At 43.9% G+C, this 20147-nt stretch overlaps 1 protein-coding gene across 5 annotated transcripts in view; it reads right to left on the reverse strand.

Moving 5' to 3' along the window:
* Positions 1-3068: 3068 nt before the first annotated feature.
* TSPAN9 (tetraspanin 9) overlaps positions 3069-20147 on the reverse strand; it is a 271211-nt gene continuing 254132 nt past the window's right edge. For all 5 annotated transcript variants that reach the window (XM_054039637.1, XM_054039643.1, XM_054039655.1 and 2 more), the window contains 5 exons: positions 16502-16576; positions 13414-13515; positions 12555-12686; positions 12378-12461; positions 3069-10000 (listed from right to left, as the gene is read on the reverse strand). In XM_054039637.1, the coding sequence (XP_053895612.1) occupies positions 9929-10000; positions 12378-12461; positions 12555-12686; positions 13414-13515; positions 16502-16576 (465 nt within the window). In that variant the 3' untranslated portion in view covers positions 3069-9928. The remainder of the gene's footprint in view (positions 10001-12377; positions 12462-12554; positions 12687-13413; positions 13516-16501; positions 16577-20147) is intronic.

Raw genomic sequence — 20147 nt, forward strand, 5'->3', positions numbered from 1 at the left:
TCTCCTGTAGACCTCTGTGTGATCTGTGGGCTCGAAAGCTTGACTCTCTCACCAACAGAAGCAAGTCCAATAAAACAGTGGTTCTCCACCAGGGGTCCACGGTCCCCTGGGGGTCCGCGAGCCCTTTCAAGGGGTCCGCGGGGCCCCGCAGCTGAAACCCAGAACCCAAGCCCTAGCGCCCCCTGTGGGGCTGAAGTTGGGAGGCACGGGGCTAAATCCCAGAGCCCCAAGCCCTGGTGCTCCCTGTGGGGCAGAAGCCCTGAGCCCAGCGGCACAGTTGGGGACCTGGAGGACATTGCCCCCACCCCAGACTGCAGCACAAGAGCACTGCAGTCCCGGGAGTCAGCTCCGCACCTCCCCACCCCCAGCCCAACTCCTCTCCCCACCCCCTGGCCAGGTCAGAGGCGGGAAGCCAGAGCCAGGCAGTGTGGCAGCTGCTGCTCTGGCTGGTGCCATGCGTCCCCTCATCTCCTGCTGTTGCCCTGGGTTGAAGTTGCTCCTCAGCTCCTAGTCCCCTTTGCTCCCACAGAGGCAGCCAAGTAAGAGCCCCCCAGGTGGGGAGACCCGGCTCCATGGCTAGCAGACCCCTCCAGGAACAGGGACCACAGGGGAGCCCTCCCAGCACACCCCTAATGACCCTCTACCTACACCCTGAGGCTATGCCCTCCCTGCACCCTGAGCTACCCCATCTGCACACAGCCCTAGCTACCCCCCTCCTTGCACCCTGAGCTACCCCCCTACCCACACACAGCCCCTAGCTACATCCGTAGGCACTGACTCCATGGGTGCTCCGGGGCTGGAGCACCCACAGGGAAAAATTGGTGGGTGCTCTGCACCCACCGGCAGCTCCCCGCCCCACCCCCCTGCCCCAGCTCACCTCCACTCTGCCTCCTTCCCTGAGCGCGCCGCAGCCCCGCTTCTCCCCCTAGCTCCCAGTGCTTGCCACCGCAAAACAGTTGTTTCGTGGCAAGCGCTGGGAGGGAGGGGGGGAAGAGGGAAAACGCGGCCCGCTCTGGGAAGAGCTGGGGCCGGGGCAGGGAGGGGGCGGAGTTGGGGCGGGGACTTTGGGGAAAGGGTTGGAATGGGAGCGGGGCAGGGGTAGAGTCAGGGCAGGGCCGGGGGCCAGCACCCACTGGCACCGGGAAAAGTTGGCACCTATGGGTACGTCCTCCCTGCACTCCGGGCTACCCTGCCTGCACACAGCCCCTAGCTATGCCCTCCCTGCACCCTGAGCTACCCCCCCTGCCCGCAAACAGCCCCTAGCTACCCCCTCCCTGCACCCTGAGCTGTTTTCAAACTTTTTGAGCTAAGCCCCTGACCTTTGAGTTATAATTTTTGGTTGCCCCCGACCCCAACCCAGACAGGCTGGGTGGCCTGCTTAGGTGAGTTAGGGGGTGGAGGTGGCACTCCCTCCCTGGACCCTGCCATGCGGAGGTGGCTCGAGCCCCGCAGGCCCTTGCCCCCCCCCAAAATAGAAGTCAAACTATGTCTATGCTTGAGGGCCCTGCCCCAAGCCCCCCCACCCCACCCCTGCTAGGCCCTGGAGTTTTTATAGTATGTTGAGGGGGGCCTCAGAAAGAAAAAGGTTGAGAACCCCTCCCCCACCTTGTCTCTCTTGTTCTATTGTAAGTCCTAAATAAGGTGAAATGCATGTGTACAATCAAAGAGCGTATGGAATATGTCCACCAAATTTAGAAGAGTATAAGGATTTTTGTTTGTTTTTATCGTAAATAATTGTTGCGCTCTAGAAGTAATGGAAATTGTGCGGTATAAGGAAGGAGAAATGTTAAAAGACATAAACCAGAGTATAACTCTGGGATAAGTAAGAGAAATCGCTTAATAGAGGGGATCTGAATTGATAGTCAGGGCTAATAATGAAATACAATCCTTGAAATTAATCAAACTTAAAAAGCCTCCGATAAGAAATGGATTGAAGACGTTTGTTTTACACCAACGCCATCTACTGGATACCAGTGAAAGCATCAAAGAAACAGAAAGCTAAAACCTAAGCACTCACTTGGCATGTGTACAGTGGGAATAAGAGGTTTGCCACTTCCTACAAGCCCTGAAACCAGAGTCATCATAGGCTCAGGAGAGTTGACTGAACCTAACACAAGAAGCTGCAGAAACCCAAGTGCAACCAATGCCTGGAGCTATAAAATCTAAGTGGCACCTGGACAAATTCATAAATTGAGCCTCTTTCACAGGTTCTCTCTTCAAGGGAGTGTCTTCACTTGTAGGAATCAATTCCTACGCACCGCTGCCACATTCTCAGGAAATCCCTCACACTCTTCTGGTAGCGGCTCACAATGGCTGCTTGTGTATCTCAGCTCCACTTCCCGGTATCAACATTGCCTCAACAGCCCCAAACCTATACAGCCAAACACCACAGGTTTTCCAAAGACCCATATGTTCTCAGCCCCTCTGCCAATGATGCTGGCTTTGATACCCTATTCATCTCCTGCTCCAGTGCCCATCTCCATGCCTATGCCCTATCTGAGGAATACCCACTGCATCTCAATTCACCAAGTGATCACCCTCCTCACATTGAAGTCCCTCCTCAAAGACTCACTTCTTCGGCAATGCCCCAAAAGAGGAGAGCCAAACCACCTAGGGAAAAACATTCTGACTCGCAGTGTGTCCTGAATTCTCAGTTTCCATTAGACAGTAAGCTTTCTGGGGCAGGGACTCTCTTCCGTCTGCACCTTGTGTAGCACCAACCACATTACCACTGCTTTACAAGTAACAACACAGAATGTAGGTACTGCTGGCACACAACCCTAGGAACTCTCTTTTATTTTCAATTACCCTTTTAAACCCAGCATTATCTGTACTCTTGTTCAGATCACTCCCTGCGGAGCAATACTGTCACCTTCTCTCTTCACCGCTCTTCTTCTCTGTTCATTTGTTATAACAGAGTGTTCACTGGAAATAGAGCATTGATACATCAGGGAAATCTCAGTGACCTCATCTGTTAAAAACATGTCTCTTGGCTTACTTTTAACAACTGGAGCTGCTAATTTTTTTTGGGGGGGGGAATGGGGAGGGGAATAAAGGTCAAACATACATCCCTTTTCTTATGTCCTTTATTTTTATATGTAATACTAATACAAAATAATTTGTACAAAGGCTAAAGTAGGTATTGCATAGAAGGAACACCGGTGTGAACGTAACTTGGATGGAATGGCACATTAGGTTCTAATAGCTACCACACGGACAAATATTCTGGGTCTGCAAGTGCATTTCTGGTATAAAAATATCTCCATGTTTCACACAAGAGCTAAGTGACGAAGCCAACAAATTAAGTTTAAAAGGAAATTATTTCAGGACACTAATTGTGCCTTATTGCATTCTGCTTCCCCCCAATTCCCTTTTACACACAGACCACATTGCCAGAAATATATTTGTTGGGAAAACGTCCTTTTTCTCCTTGCCATCTTTATTCCAATAAACCACAGCATCTTTGATGCAATACAAATGATATGCTGAGTTTGTCTGAATGTATGGTATCAAAAATACTGAGTGGATGAGTTACATTACACTCTCCACTTGTGACTTTCAAATGCGCTTTTCGGCATATTATTCTACTACAGATACATTGTTGGAACTCAGTCACTCAATGCAACATGCACAAGATAAAACTCTAAAGGCAACTGACGTTCACTTGAGTATAATTGTGACTTGGTTTTAATACCTACTATTCAACCTACCAATGGACAAAGAGTGCACTTTATTTACACCAGCACTATCTATCACAGCTATCCATGTTGGGCAATGGGTCACCAAATGTTATCAATTTGATATTTGGTTTTAGGTGCTAAAGGCACCTACATTTCTATTTGGTGTATCATCTTCAGTTCCTCAACCCCCTCCTCTCTCCCCTTTAACACAGCCATGACTAGGGGGCTGTCCATCATTTAGGTAACTAATTTTTCAGTGATTTCCAAGATCCACCTACCCTTGCAACACTTTGTAACACTGAGAAGAACACTCAAAAGTAAGGACTCATCCAACCCCTAATGAGTTACATGGTTTATGGACAGCTCCTAACTGTGAAGCACTGATCCTCCCCCCTCCCTACCTAGCCAAGGCCCTATTACAAGTATTTCCCTAAGCCTCCCACAATTTTGCCCTACCCCTGGAAAACACCCTCCTGGCAGCCAATTCCCTGCCTCTGTCCCTCCCAGTGTCCCCATTTCTCTCTAACTCCATGAAGGTTCAAACTCTTATTCTGACAGTATTCATTTCAGGACAAGCCTTCCTTCCCAGTTTGACAGTCAAAACAACTGGCATTGGTGAAGCAAATCAAGTGGGTATCTTGTGTTGGGGGACTTGTTCCAGGCAATAGTCTCAACCTGTTTCTGATTCCCCAGTACCAGAAACTCTGCACAGCCTCCCAGCACTACAGCCCCCTAAGGGTATGTTTACACTGCAATGAAAAACCCACAGCTGGCCTGTGCCAAGTGACTCAGGTTCAGGCTGCGGGGCTGCTTCATTACAGTGTGCACTTCCGGGCTGAGGCTGGAGTCCGGACTCTTGGACCCTGGGAGGCGGGAGGGTCCCAGAGCTTGAGCCCAGCCTGAGCCCAAAAGTGCACATTGCAATGAAGCAGCCCATAGCCCGAGCCATGCAATCCTGAGTCGGCTGGCACGGGCCAGGAGCAGGTATCTAGTTGCTGTGTAGACATACACTTAGTAACCCCACAAGCCTTAAAAATCTGGCATTTCTAAAAGTGGAACTGGTTAAGTAGCTAAGGGTACAAGCCGAGATCAGCAATAAAGCAAAGATCAGAATTCACTGCGTGTGGATATGGAGATGTAAACCTGGCCAATTGTGCACGTACGCTAGCACACAAAAGTGCACACAGGCTCCTAAAAGTATGGCACCGAAACGCATTTCCTTGACTACATAAGAAATTATTGGGGAGTGAGTTATTTTTTAAATCTCTTACAGTGATGTCAACTACAGTAGAGTGGACTAAACACCTTTAAGCACCTCTGGTTTGTATGTTAACCCAACCTTTTAACAATGAATTCTTACTGTTTCCAGGAGCCTGTCCTCACAGACAATGTATATTGGGCCAAATGAGCATCCCTGCACCACGGATACTTTGGGGTGGGCAACCTTCGGCATGCGGCCCATCAGGGTAATCTGCTGGCGGGCAGCGAGACATTTTGTTTACGTTGACTGGCCGCAGGCACAGCCGCCCCGCAGCTCCCAGTGACTGCGGTTTGCTGTTCCCGGCCAATGGGAGCTGCGGGAAGCGGTGGCCAGCACATCCTCCCGCCCCCACACATTCTTTTGTATGTAACTCCAGCCACTAAGTAAAATTCTGGAGAAAGATTACCCAAGACCCCCAACAAGTCCTCCAGAAAAACACAGAATTTAATTTCCTGATACTTGCAAAGTAAAAGGCGGGGGGCGGGGGAACAGGGGAACACCCCCTGCCACCAACAAAAGAACATCAAAAAGTATTTGGCCCTTCTTTATAAAAGCAAAAGAGGGGTCTAAGCCCAGCCCCCTTTCTTCCCCAAACATACCCTTTAGCGGGTCACTTATTTTTAACCTTTCTGACTGCCTTAATGTACAACAATTTGGAGCCATTTCTTGTCAAGTGAAACATGAAGCGATTAGAAATCTCATCAATGGTCACTTTCTTTAAATTTGCTCCCAACAGCTGCTTTGAGAGCTCCTGTAGCAATTGCTTTAAGCATGTAATTTCAGGGCACTTACTCGGCTACAGTCAAAAGTTAAAGACTTGGCAACGCCATGCCAGAAAAGTGTCTGACTTAACTTTTAGAAGTATTTTGTTTCATTCTCCTGAGGCTTGGAGTCTGAGGTCCTATTGGGATCCAGGAAGTGGGCAGGCGGAAACCTGCCCACTGCTAAAGGACCTTCCCCCAGCCTAAGGGGAGGATCCATAGGACCTGGAAGCCAAATGATTCCAGGGGACAACTAATGAGATACCAGGGACAGGAGTGAGGTCAACTGGGCACCATCAGCTGCCCTGGAAGTCAATGAAACTAAGAATGCGCAGCATCTCACAACTCAGCACCCTGCAAGATCAGACCTGTAGTGCTGAATCTCTGAACCTTAGCCACTTACCCTCTGTCTCATGAGTTTCCTATTTCCCCTACAGAATGAGTCCCTGTTACATTTGGCTAACAGTTTTCTGAAGTAGCCACTGTAATTAATTGTGGAAATAAAATGCACTCTGGCCTTGTTTCTTAATTAGGAATACAGGTAAACATAAAGGGCCAGACTGAGGAAAATAGCCCTGGTTTCTGGACATTATGCACCCAGGATTTGAAAGCCACATGCCTGGAAGTGTAAGCAGTTACCTGTCGTAAAGAAAAAGCCCTTTTCCCTCTTGACAGTTCTGACACGGCTACTGAATTAAATATGGATACACTCTACTGCTATAAGTCTTACCTGCCTCTCTGAAATCCAACAATCAGATTAGCTCCTCTACAGTTTAAGCTTATATATAAAAATTTGGGTGCAAAAAGCACAACAAAATATCATGAATGCAAAATTCTAAAATGACACTTTAAAAAGAAACAAAACTTTGATACAGTTGAACTGAGCTTCATTGATATATATATATATATGCATATATAAATACAAATCAACATTTGTATACACTTAAAATACTTTTACTCAGTATCAGTTTTTATTTAAAAACATGCTAAAAATGTGTAGTTAAATAATCAAAGCAATGTTTTGGAAAAATGCACAGACAGCCATCCACCAATGCAAGCAAAAAAGTGCATTTTTAAACAAGATTGATATCCCTTTCACTAAACAGTCAAAGGACAATTAGTATCTTCTCTGATATATACCAACAAATACAATCTAATGCTTTTTTTATGGCTGGCTTTTGTCACCTTAAGAACAGTATTGCTTTTTCTTTGTTTTCAAAACACAGGTTTTCCCGTTATATGGATTGATATTCAGCTACTGTACTATAATGCTAATTGTTTACTTAATTTGATTAATTCCCTTTCCGTAGTCAGCTAAAGTGAGACTTGACAATACTGTTTGTATAATTATCTCTGTTAATACTGTACTTAAAATGCTAAAAGAATTCATGAAAAAAGAATTTTCAATATCTATCTTGCTATCAGGTCATAAAACATAACTGAGCATTCTACAAAAAATAAGTTTTAAGGGAAGGCAAAATAGTTTTAGTTTTCCACTATGTATTTTGCCTTCATTGTTACTTGTATAAATGCATTTTGCTTTCCTTTTTTTTTTTTTTTTTTTTTTTACAAAAACCAACCACAGATTAAAATGTAAGATTTCAACAGGTACCACTGTGCGACTTTAGAAGGATTAGCATCCTGGTCTTGCTTATTTTTCCACCCTTCTATGTTTGTCTGAGAGAGAAAACATTGGTATTTTACAAGAGAAAGCAAAATAACCCTACCATAATAGATAAAGAAGTAGAGCTATGGATTAAAGATATACATTTTTTAAAATGCAAAAATTCAAAACTTATCATTTTTTTTGAAACTTTGGAGACTATCTTACACATAGCAGCAAATATGCTCAGTGCCAGAGCTCCCATTCTTGACACAGAGTGTCTCAAACGGAGCTCAGACGCACATGGTCCCAATTTTTGTTACAATTAAAGTAAACCAGGTTTTGTCTATATTTTCCCCCTCCTCGTTCCTCAAGTCTTTAAAAGGAAATATGAATGAAGCAGCAGTCACCTATATGGCCAGTGGAAGAATAACTAAAGGGTATACGCAACCAAACAGCTATTTAGGAAGGACAGATTGTATTATCCTGCACCAATAATATGTGCATTATACCCAAATTTTTCAACCTTGAGGGCCTAAAGTTAGGAACCTAATTCTACATTCTAGGCATGTAAATATGTGGCCTGATTTTCAAAGATCCTGAGCCCCTGCAGTGCCACTGACTTCTATGAAAACTGTAGGTAGGTGCTCAACCACTCTGAAAGTTATCTAAAGAAGTGACCTGCCTAAATATCAATTTAGATACCTATTGGTAGGCAGCCAAGTTTGAAAATAGTGGACTAGATTTTCAGGGCCTGACTGTCACTTACATTAATGCCCCTTTACATCACTCTATGTAAAGGGGCCTTAAAGTTGGCATAAAGTACGTTTACACTCACTTCAAGGCCCTTTACTCTGCCGGAGAGGTGTAAAGGTGCTTCGGGTAAATGAGAATAAGGACCTCACATTTGTAAGCATCACTGCACTACTTTGATAGCAGGTGATAAACATCTGTCCACTTCGACAGCTATCTGGGCCCAGCAGGGAATAAATTAACTTTAAAATGTATTTTAAAATTACCACTATAAACTTCTGACTAAAATAAAACCAGAGTGTCCACAAAATGACTGAAGTTTCATTTTCATTCATCCTTTCCTTCGTGAAGCAGCACAATGTAAGAAAGACCTCTGCCAAAAAAAAATATAACAAAAGAAGTCAAGCAGGGGCCACTATGAAAGAAGCAGCATTCAAACTAGAGAGGAATATGTTCAAGTTTTCTAGCAGGAATGTCGGTAGAAATGTGTGTTGTAATGAGTTCTGAACTACCATGTATACATCTGACTTGGAAAACAGAAGACAAAAGTCAACACTGTATGTGCAAAGATACAAACAGGTTCTGAGCACCTATCTGGCAACTGATTTCAGAGTGAAAACGTAAATCACGCCTTTCCCGGTCTCTTGGGACATACGGCACACCATTCCCCCACTTGCCTTTAACCAGCTTTATACCTCCATGGTTGTTCAAAAGCTACCTCGCCAGCCTGGAAAAATTGCAACCATTGTCAAGTAAACGCCTTTCAGGAAAACTGACAATGAGCCAATTGTGCTCCCCTTATGCTGTACAGCACCGTGCATGATAAGCCATCCCATTGAAATCAATGGGACTACTTAGGGAGTAAACTATTACTCAATGGGCCAGAAAGTAAGCCCCTTCCTGGCGCTGGTGAGCAGTTACTCACGTGATACACTTACTCACACTGAATAGTATCATGCTGAAAGTAGTCCCATTTAATGGGCCTACCTGAGGAGTAAGGCGCTACTCATTGTGGATAAAGGCATCACAATCTAGCCCATCGAGAGTAAGGGGTTCACCTTCAGCCCAGTGAGAGTAAGGGCAACCCAATCTGGCCCTAAAGTACTGAGCCACCTCATTGAAAGGACTGTCATCAATATAGTAAGGGTACAAACCCACGGTAGCTCAGAAGATGCAGTTAAATGTAGCCTCCCTAGGGACTTTAGAACAGTCATGTCTTTATTTCCACCTTTTAAACTAATGATAAAAATGTGTCCTTCAAAGATCGCACAGTGGTTCCTGGATTAAAATATGACAGATGTAAAACAAAACAGTAAGAAGTTACAAATCAGGCTACTAAATTCTAAGCTATCTCCATAATAAAAAAGTATACACCATAAGGTACAAAAAGCTGCAAGTGAGCAGCTCTGATTCCTAGGGCTCTCAGTCTGAGTGGCTTTCCCAAGTCTTCCAGTATGTCAGACATGAGCAGTTTGAGACTTATCAGAAGACTTCAAAGAATTCTCTCTAGAAGTTAATCACATATCTGTTACATTATCCTTGCATGTCTAACAACAATTAGTAGAGCAAAGCATTTTCTTAAATAAAGTTAGGGAAAAGTTTAATAGATCTATGAATTAGTGTAGAAAATTGATTTGTTTTTATTATTTTTCTTTTTCTTCTTTGGCAAATAAATGGCAAATGCAAAACAGAAACAAAAAAGTAAGTCAAGTAGCAAGTTGTGCTAGTAATCAGTCTAGTAATGATGACGTAGATTGATCGGTGGGATGAATGCCTTCAGCAGAGCAAAGCTTGATTTTTCTTTTCGGTTGTTTTGCTTTGTTTTTAATGGCAAGACAGAAGTGTAGATGCAGTTAACACTTTTGAAGATTTAGGCATCATATTTTTTACCAGTCCTATGAATCTGCTGGAACAGTGTCATGGAGAAGGCCATGCCAAGTATCTGAAAGAAAGCAAATATTATGGGATAGCTATAATAAAACCTTCAAAACTGTGCTGATGGTATTTTATCTGAGGGTGTCTGAATGTTCTGACACCCAACACTAATAAAATTCCTCCAGCCAAGACTTTCAGCAGTGATTAGTGATTTTGGGTGCCCAACATCAGACCCTTAAAGAGGCCTGGCATTCAGAGGGCAGGTGATCAAAATTTGCTGAAAATATATCCCCCTTTAAGGTGCCTCAAGCAGGGTTTCCATAAATCACTGTCACTTTTGAACATCTTGTCCTAGAGGTGTGCCATGTTGCAAGTTAGCATCAGAAAATCAAAAGAACAGCAAGAAAATCACCTGAGGCCAACATACAACACACACAGTTGTACAGTAAGAGAGACACAGTTATTAGGCCTATTCTCTTTTTTAAACTGCAAAAAGAAAACATCAGGCCTGACTCATTTTTTTATTGGAGCCTGTTTGGTCGCTTCTGAATTACTCTTTTTCCATAAGACTGACAAGTACAGGGGTTGTCATAAAAAGTCCATATTTGCAACAGATTACACAGTTACCAAAGGGCCAAGTACTGCAAATCATACAATGGGTTTGCACACAGGGTAGCTGATGATCAAATTTGGTCTCAAGTTATATGCTATAAAGTGTAAGGGAAAAATCATGCCATCTCAGATAGCACATTGTGGTTTAAATGGAGGTAATTGCTGGTTTGATTTAAGTGTCAACCACTGCAGTAGTGATAATGCAACAAAACACTGAACTTTCATCTAGAATACTTCAACTCAACTACCTGTTCTTATTTGTGAAGACTAGGAAAGCTGGCCAATCTGATGGGGTTGCGAGGCTTTGTTCCTTGATATCTGAGGTTACTCTAAGCATTTCCCACCTTAAGTCACAAAATATTGTGACCCTCCTTGGATCTCTAGCAAGGTGCTCAAAGGTTTCGATAGCTCTGATAACACCTAACCACTGTAAGAGTCATGAAAGAAACTGAAATAGTTTCCAAAATCTTCTTTGTCACACAAGGTGCCATGAAGGCATAAAACTGCTGGTCTTTTAAAAGCACATCTCTCATTCTTCAGTTACCAGACAATAGGGTAGAGCAGGCAGGTTGCTGCTTTTTTCCAAAGCACAGAAGTTACCCTAAAAACCTACTGAAGTTAATGGAGAGTTCGCTTTTTTTTAAACTAACCTGTACAGCTCAATCACCATAATTTCATTCTATATTCTATAACATGGTTTTATGGCTATAAAAAGCAGATTAATTCTCTAATTCAATTCTATAGGACTTTCCCCCTATGTGTTTAAGTAAAATAAACATTTTTAAAGTATGCTAATTTCACAAGCAGCAGACATGAGTGAATCTCTATGGATGGCCACCATTGTGAATTCAGTGTTCCTCACTGCCACTTACAAGTGACCCTTGAATGTCAACATGCACATAACTAGAACATCCCCGGACATCATAATTTTCAAAATAGAGACAAAGTAACCTGTCCTTTAGAGACAGGTAAGCAGCCCTATTTGGCTTAAAGCTTGGAAAAGAAATCTGAATTGCTATGAAAATTAGTAGAGGGTCCTGTGGCACCTTTAAGACTAACAGAAGTATTGGGAGCATAAGCTTTCGTGGGTAGGAACCTCACTTCTTCAGATGCAAGAAGTGAGATTCTTACCCATGAAAGCTTATGCTCCCAATACTTCTGTTAGTCTTAAAGGTGCCACAGGACCCTCTGTTGCTTTTTACAGATTCAGACTAACATGGCTACCCCTCTGAGATATGAAAATTAGGTCACTTAGAAGCAGCTGGACCAATTTTGTCCTCAAAACATAGGGAAAATATTTTGTCCAAGTTTAAGACCAAATATGGGTCGTATGCAGCTATCCTGCCATCTAGGTCTTTTTATGGTGTCTGAGTGCCAACTGGGTCAAAAGTAGGAGGGCTGGAAACCAGAGTTAATCATGCAGTGTCATCTTAACAGCACTAACAGTGGTGTTATAATAATTATTTTGCATCTGAAAGCACGAGTTCTGCCAGAGGAACAATTATAGCTATTCATGCCCTTAATGGCGGAGTCCATGAAAGGATGAAAAATGCCAGTTCTCACTATTCCCCAAAATCAAAATATATAATTTGATTCAACAAAATGAAGAATTAGGGATAGTTCCTGATTTCATCTAACAGGAAGGATAAATCCTCTGAAACGCCAGGGTCCAGCAAAATTGTAAGCTAAGTTCCAGATTCGAAGCTCTCAAATTCAAACTGGGACCTTGGCTGCTTGGTGTAAGGGGCCAGGCAACACTTTTTGGCATGATAAAGATAACTACGATAGTAGTAAGTTAGGGGCTACATGTAAGATTATAGTATCATCAATACCTGCATTATGAGGATACACATCCCAACTGTCCCGAGAACATGCTTATTATCCTCAAACCACATTTTAACTTTCTCGTAACAACCCTGAAAGAGAAAAAAAATTCTAAGTCTTGCCCATTTCTTGTGTGCACTTAAAAAAAAAAAAAAAAAAAACAAGTTAAACTGAGCAAGCATTACCGTTTTCCACACTAAATCAGTAGAATTCCGTCCACAATCTTGGGAATTTTCCATACAGCATCGGTCTGGGACGACGTTTGTCCCCAGGACAGGGAACCAATCAGTATAATCAGTAACCCCACAGCAATGCATCTACAGGCAAAGTAAAAAAAGGACCATAAACAGTCTTCACCAACAAACTTTTAAAGAAGTGTTACTTCTCTTAACCCACTGTCGGTTTCTTCACATATACACCTCATATTTTGCACTTAGATACCACCTCTCACCTGGAGATCACAAAAAGCATTGACAAATATTCAATGCATCTCACAAATAGCCCTGTGTGGAAAATAAGTTTTATTATATCCATTTTAGACACACACACAAACCAAGACACTGGAACCTGTGACCACTAAGTCAGTGGCATACCTGGGAGTGGAAGCCAGTAGTCCTGAACTCCCATATCTCTGCTCTAACCACCAGAAAACAGTCTGCCAACCAAAACCTCATCTGCAACCACTTTCACTTAAACCCAGAGTCTTTGCTACTTTCAGATCCCAAGTGGCATTTCAGGGTTTGTGGTTGTAATCCTAACACATCAACTCCTTTTCTTCCTTTATTATTCCTATACAGATCATAACCTCCTCTAGTGGTATTTCTGTCACATAGCTAGTCCCAATGGATCTCATGAAGAACATCTTACTTTTATACAGCACCTTTCATCCCAAAGAAAGGCCTAGGCACTTTATGAATGTAAAGTGATATACAAATATCTGACTGGTATCAAATCATGTACTTGCCAGTTATGGGACAAGACAGAAAATATTGTTAACAAAATGATGTCCAGCTAATTTTTTTTCAAATAAAGAAAATATGTTACCTCTGCCTGAATGATATTCCATGCGTTCTTCAGCCCCACATTATTTTCTGTATTGTAAAGCTGAAGACCTTCTTTCAAATCCTTCTTTGCATTCTCATTGACCTATTTCCCATCAAAACAAAACACAGCCAGCACTGGTTAAAGGGCAGTATCCCACATGTAGACTTGTAAACATACACTGCCTTTACCACCCTGGGACGTACATATTGACAGATATCTCACCTGAACATCATTGAGCAGAATCCCCACCTTTAGACCCAAACTCCATTTCACTTTACAATGCGAGGTGTCTGCTGTGGATGCCAATTGCCTGTGAAGCTCTAGTTTTCCTCCTTGCCCAATTCTGGATTTAGTATTGATTGAATTATTTTGGAGTACGGACGTGTAACAAAAAAGCACAGAGAGGAACCAAGCAGCCTCCTCTCTGCTAATTTGAATTTATGGAGCTATCCTATCTCCTAGAACTGGAAGGGACCTTGAAAGGTCATTGAGTCCAGCCCCCTGCCTTCACTAGCAGGACCAAGTACTGATATTTGCCCCAGATCCCTAAGTGGCCCCTTCAAGGATTGAACTCACAATCCTGGGTTTAGTAGACCAATGCTCAAACCACAGAGCTATCCCTCCCCCCCAACTCAAATGAAACTGGAGCTTGTAAATTAATTGAGTGCTGCTAGGGCCTGATTCTGTGAGGTAATAATTTGCCATTTTTTTTCCATTTAAAAAATGTATGGAGGTGGGAGGGGAGGTGAAGAAGGTGACAGATAACATGCGTCACCTCCATAGACATGTGCTACATAATCACATGCAACATGCATGTTGTGCACACACATATAACAACAACATTACGCTTCTCTTCACTGTAGATTTAACTCAAGTTATTACTCAAGTGTTGCCTCTATCTTGAGGGCCATCTACACACAAAACCTAATAACTCAAATGTGGTGCTGTTTTTCACTCGAGTTGGCTGGTCCACGGGGCCGGGTGGGGGAATAGGTTACAGAGGGCGTTAGTACAGCTTGTCAACTGCTAACACAGTCATTCTGTGCTGCGAATCCAAACACTCTGTGAAGCTTGTGTGTAATTTTGCAGTGTGACTGCTCTCCCTCGAGCTAGCCTAACTCGAGAGGAGTTAACTCAAGCATACATAAGTTGAGTTAAATCTGCAGTGAAGTTAGACACAACCATGTCCAACTACAAATTTCAACATTCTTTCCTACCAAGAATCAGAGTCTGACCTATTTCATTTGTTAAGGTCATAAAACCCAAGAGTCCCAGCCTCGTTGTAATAATTTGCGCCTTTTAGCTGTACATCTCAAAGTGTTTCATAATCATCAATAAACGAATCAGCATACGAAGCCATGGGAGAGAGGGAAATATTATCATCCCCATTCTACAGATAGGGTACATGAGGCACAGAGAAGTTAAGGCCAAGATTTTCAAATGTGTCCATGAATTTCAGGGGCCAAAGTTTATGGGTGTCCAACTTGACTCCCTTACAGCCTGATTTTCAGGGATGCTGAGCACCGGAAGCTCCCACTGTCTTCAAGCAGAGCTTTGAATGCCTAGTACCTCTGATAAAAAGGAGGTCTCAAGTTTTATATCCAAATAAGTGGACAGCTTTGAAAACATGGATCCAAACAACTGGCCCATGATTTCAGAGGGAGACAGTGACTGAGCTGAAATTAAACACACGAGTCCCAAACTACAATGGTCAAATATGCGACAAAACCATTTCACTCTGATTTCATTAAATTTAGAAAGGCTATGTCTGTGCTGCAATCATGGGATGTGAGTGGAGCTTGAGTAGACATACCCAAGCTAGCTTTCACCTTGCTAGCTTCGATACTGGAGCAATGAACCCAACTTCCCCGAAAGGGTTCTGAATCTTTCTGAAGACCTTGTGCATCAAAGTAAGCTCAGGTTCCAAATGTTCCTGCCCCACAGGACTCCATCCACAATTTATCAGATGCTAGCTTGTGCTTGAGAACTTCCAATCTCTCATGTCTTCTGGGCTAGCCAGTAACCCCCTCCCAGTCTCTTCAAGGGATGACTGGCTGGCTTGTTACAGTTAGGCTCTAGAAGGCAGCCAGATGATCTGCTCCCTGCTATCTTCTGTCATTGTATGAGGTCAGTAAGGAAGATCTGCTCCTCTGAATACCCAGGATGTCCTTAGGGAGCAAGCTGCCTGCCTATCGCCCACTCAACAGTGAAAAGGTTTCAGCATGCCCTGGCACTGCAATGCACACTCACCCCATTCTGGCTAGGCAGAATGCAGCATGCTAGCAGGGAATGTGGGGACTATGGGGATGAGAAAGGGACTTGTCTTTCCACTTCCCCTGCCTGCGAAGACAGAAGGTGGTGAGAATGTGAGAGCTGGCCTGAAGAAGCCACTGGGGAGGTTATCCAGCCACTCTCTGACGACATTGGTGATGAAGGGGGAGGGTTACAAGAAATTAAACTTCACAAGGAGACAGCAAAAAGCTCAGCTGTGGAGACTGCAGGCCTACGAGAGAGGGGCAAAATGGAGGTCCCAGCTTTTGGTTTCAGCTGGAAACTGCAAACCTCAACAGCTCTGCCTCAATCCACACAGAGAACCCTTCCACCTTAATCACTCATTACTCTCAGCCAACATGCGGAGGAGGCACACATAAAAATGAAGATCACAAGGTTAAAACAATTTCCATTGAGAAGAGTAAGAAGAATCTAAGCATCTTGGGGCTGGTCCACACTAACCCCCCACTTGGAACTAAGATACGCAACTTCAGCTATGTTATTCACGTAGCTGAAGTCGAACTATCTTAGTTCGAACTTACCGCGGGTCCACACGAGACAGGCAGGCTCCCCCGTCGACTCCGCCTACTCCTCTCACGGAGCAGGAGTACTGGCGTCGACGGCGAGCACTTCCGGGATCGATCCGAGATCGATTTATCTCGTCTAGACAAGACGCGATAAATCAATCCCAGCAGATCGATTGCTTACCGCCGGACCCGGAGGTAAGTATAGACGTACTCTTGGTTTAGCAAAAGCAAACAAAAACCAGCTTAGCTGCCAGGAGTGATAAACTAATCTACGGGGTATATTTGCTTACCTTGTCCATATAAACAAAGAACAAAATTAGTAATATCAGCTCTGCCAGGAGAATTATCAGCAGAATGATGAAAAACTAGAACAAAGAGAAACAAAACATGTATATACACTTCCTGAATAAAGAACAAGTTCAAGCATGCTAGACATGGGCCAGTGGCCTTGACAAACCAGCTTTAAAACACAATTTCTGCAGTGCAATACAGACAGGGGGTGTTACAGGAAACCCATGAGAATTCCAAATATTTCATGTGAAATCATGATGGTTGAGAGGACTGCTCTTAGCTATTTGCCCTACACAGAACTTTTTTATGCAGCATATATTTCACATCATTTTCCCCTAATGAATTATCCCTTCCATAATCTAGCCATCCATCTGTTATCCATTTGGGAACCCACAGAACTCATCATTTCAAAGAACTTCATGAGCATTTTAAACATTACTTAGTAGGCAGATGATATTCAGTACATATATATACATATACATATGTAAATGTATTTTATAGTCTGTGATAGTTTGCAATTTAAATCCCAGGAACATATCCTATCCTTTACTCCCCCTACCTCTTCCCAACCTGAAGCAAAATTTACAAATTAGATTTCAAATTACAAAAGTATATTAATGATATTATTATTCTCCATAACTTCTGCACTATTGTATTTCCATTTTTCCGGCCTAAGCTTTCCTTAGACAGGGGTTCAAGCCTAGCTGATGTCCTCCCCATTCCAAGTGTAAGGGCTGATCTACACTAAAGCTGTAAGCTGATCTAAGTTATGCTATTTCAGTTACAAAAGTTACGTAACTGAAGTTGACATAACTTAGGTCTACTTTCAGCGGTGTCTACACTGCCCTGTGTCGATGGGAGGTGCTCTGCCACCGATTTACCTTCTGCCTCTTGGGGAGGTGGAGTACAGACATCAACGGGAGAGCGCTCTGCCATCAATTTAGCTTGTCTTCACCAGACCCACTAAATCGACACTGCTGCATCGATCGCAGCAGTGCCAATTTAGCCAAAAGTATAGACAAACCCTAAGTGTAAACCTGTCTTTAAGTGATGTTTATAGGGTGACGAGATGTCCCGGTTTTATAGGGGCAGTCCCGATATTTGGGGCTTTTTCTTATATAGGCTCCTATTACCCCTCACCCCCTGTCCCGATTTTTCACACTTGTTGTCTGGTCACCCTATGTTTATGTCACACTGGTTTCATCTCTTGACTGTGCAGTTCACTGGAGCACAGACAGAGAAAGCAGACAATTCCAGCATATTCCTCAGTATGTTCATCAAAGTAAACCCAAACAAAAAACCTGCTGCCACAAAGACAAATTTTCCCTGGTGCAGGAACAAATTCCCAGCAGATAAACTTTAACTGCATTTGACTATTTTTTTGTGTGCAAAAATTATATTTTTCAAATAAGGATCTCAAAGCACTTTTCAAATCTTAGTAATAGTTTGCAGCAAATCACTATGGTGTGTCTATACTGCAATCAGTGTGATTGCAGCATGTGTAGACACACCTGAGTTAGCTTTGATTTAGCTAGCTTGAATAATAATAGCAGTAAAGCCACAGCAGCACGAGCCCTCGGTATGTTCTCCAGCAGCTAGCCTATGCTGCCATGGCTTCACTGATATTCTTATTTCAGCTAGCTAGATCAAAACTTGCTCGGGTATATCTATATGGGCTGTAGTCACACTTCTGATGGCAATGTAGACATACCCTACTGTGGATCTAAACATGCTCAGTCATGGAAACACACTTACCCACTCTGGTTGCTTCCCAAAGTGTGAGCACTAGTATTTGTTACTACTTTTAATGACCAACAGAGGTCTCAAATGCACCAACAGACCAGACACATCCAGGGTTTTAAGGGCAGTATGGACAGGGGTGGCATTTTTGTAGAAATTTTGGTGGTACCCAGAACCCGCCCCTGCCCAAACTCCACCCTCCCCAAACTCCGCCCCCCCCACCTGCCCAAGGCTCTGGGAGGGAGTTTGGGTGAGGGAGGTGGTCTGGGGTGCAGGCCCTAGGCTGGGGCAGGGGATTGGGGTGCAGGCTCTGGGGAGGGAGTTTGGGGATGGGAGGGGTGCAGGGGTGAGGGCTTATGGGGTGTGGCTGCAGATGAGTGGTTTGGAGTGTGGGAGGGGCTCAGAGCGAGAGTAGGGTGTGAGGGCTCTGTCTGGGGCTGGCAATGGGGGGCTTGGGGTGTGGGAAGGGCTCAGGGCGAGAGTAGGAGTGTGGGGGTGAGGGCTCTGGCTAGGACTCGGGATAAGGTGTTTAGGGTGCTGGAGGGGCTCAGGGCTGGGGTAGAGGGTGTGGTGGGGGGTGAAAGCTCTGGCTGGGGGTATGGACTCTGGGGTGGGGCAGGGCTGGGGATGAGTTTGGGGTGCAGGCAGGCTGCTCCGGGACAGGGGCCAGAGAGGAGGACTCCCCCCAGGCCTTTCCCTGCCAGCAGCAGCAAGCTCTGGGGGAGGAGCCCCCCTTTCCTGCCCCCCCAGCAGCACACTGTCACTGCATGTGCTTCTAGGGCTCCTCTCAGGTCTGAATATTGCTGGTGCCCAAGCACCACATGGGTATGGAACTCGCTGCCTATGAGTATGGACTACAGGGGTGTGAAGGCACCCCTGTACAGATGCTGTGGGCGCGAAGTAAGAGGTTTCTAGTTTGCGTTAACGTAGTCATCTTCCAACAAGACTACAGTAATGTGAAGTAGCAACATTTTCGCTTGCGCCCACAGCATGCACACAGAGTACACCTCTACCCCGATATAACGCGACCCGATAGAACACGAATTCGGATATAACGCGGTAAAGCAGCGCTCCGGAGGGCGGGGCTGCACATTCTGGCAGATCAAAGCAAGTTCGATATAACGCAGTTTCACCTATAACACGGTAAGATTTTTTGGCTCCCGAGGACAGCGTTATATCGGGGTAGAGGTGTAGTTATAACGCAGCACTTTGGTGTACGTGACTATTCATGCCCCACTGTCCGAACGGTGGAGCAGTGTAGACAAGCCCTTAATCCCTTTGTTATTACCTTCTGAGGCAATTTCAAAACATAAAGAGACAATGGCAAATAGTTTTTAGCAATACATTTAGATTTTGCATTTTAAAAATGAATTCTAATATGAAGAGAAATATTTTCATGATTTTTTTTTTAATTTCAGCAGAGAGGATTTGTTTAAAAAGGAAACATTTCTCTACACTATTAGAAACACAAACAGCAGCACTGCAGCTAATAGTATGAGTCTTAGAGAGTAAAATTAACTAGTCTGTTTTCACTGCCTAAGCCGAATGAAACACAAAAAATAAAGAAACAGCATAAATAGGGAAGAGTAAATTATATCTGCACATTTCCCCCAATTTTAATAACCTGAAGTGATGTTAAGCAACATAGGTAGATTTTATTAAAGAACTTTTTTTTTTTAATAAAAAAATTCACATTTATATGATAACATCACTGCCCCTTGGACTTAGGAACCCCTAAATAACTTGGAACCTGGCTCTCTCCTCACCTGAAGATATTGGACTTCCAACCAGCAGAAGTGACTAAGCTGGAGTCCTATTGGTTTAAACAGGAAGGGGCTGCCGGCAGAATCTAGAATTCACTTGCCAGTTTAGGCCCATCAAGAGTCCAGAATTATTAACCTGCAT

The sequence above is a fragment of the Malaclemys terrapin genome, chromosome 1, assembly GCF_027887155.1.
Source record: "Malaclemys terrapin pileata isolate rMalTer1 chromosome 1, rMalTer1.hap1, whole genome shotgun sequence".
NCBI classification, from domain to species: domain Eukaryota; kingdom Metazoa; phylum Chordata; order Testudines; family Emydidae; genus Malaclemys; species Malaclemys terrapin.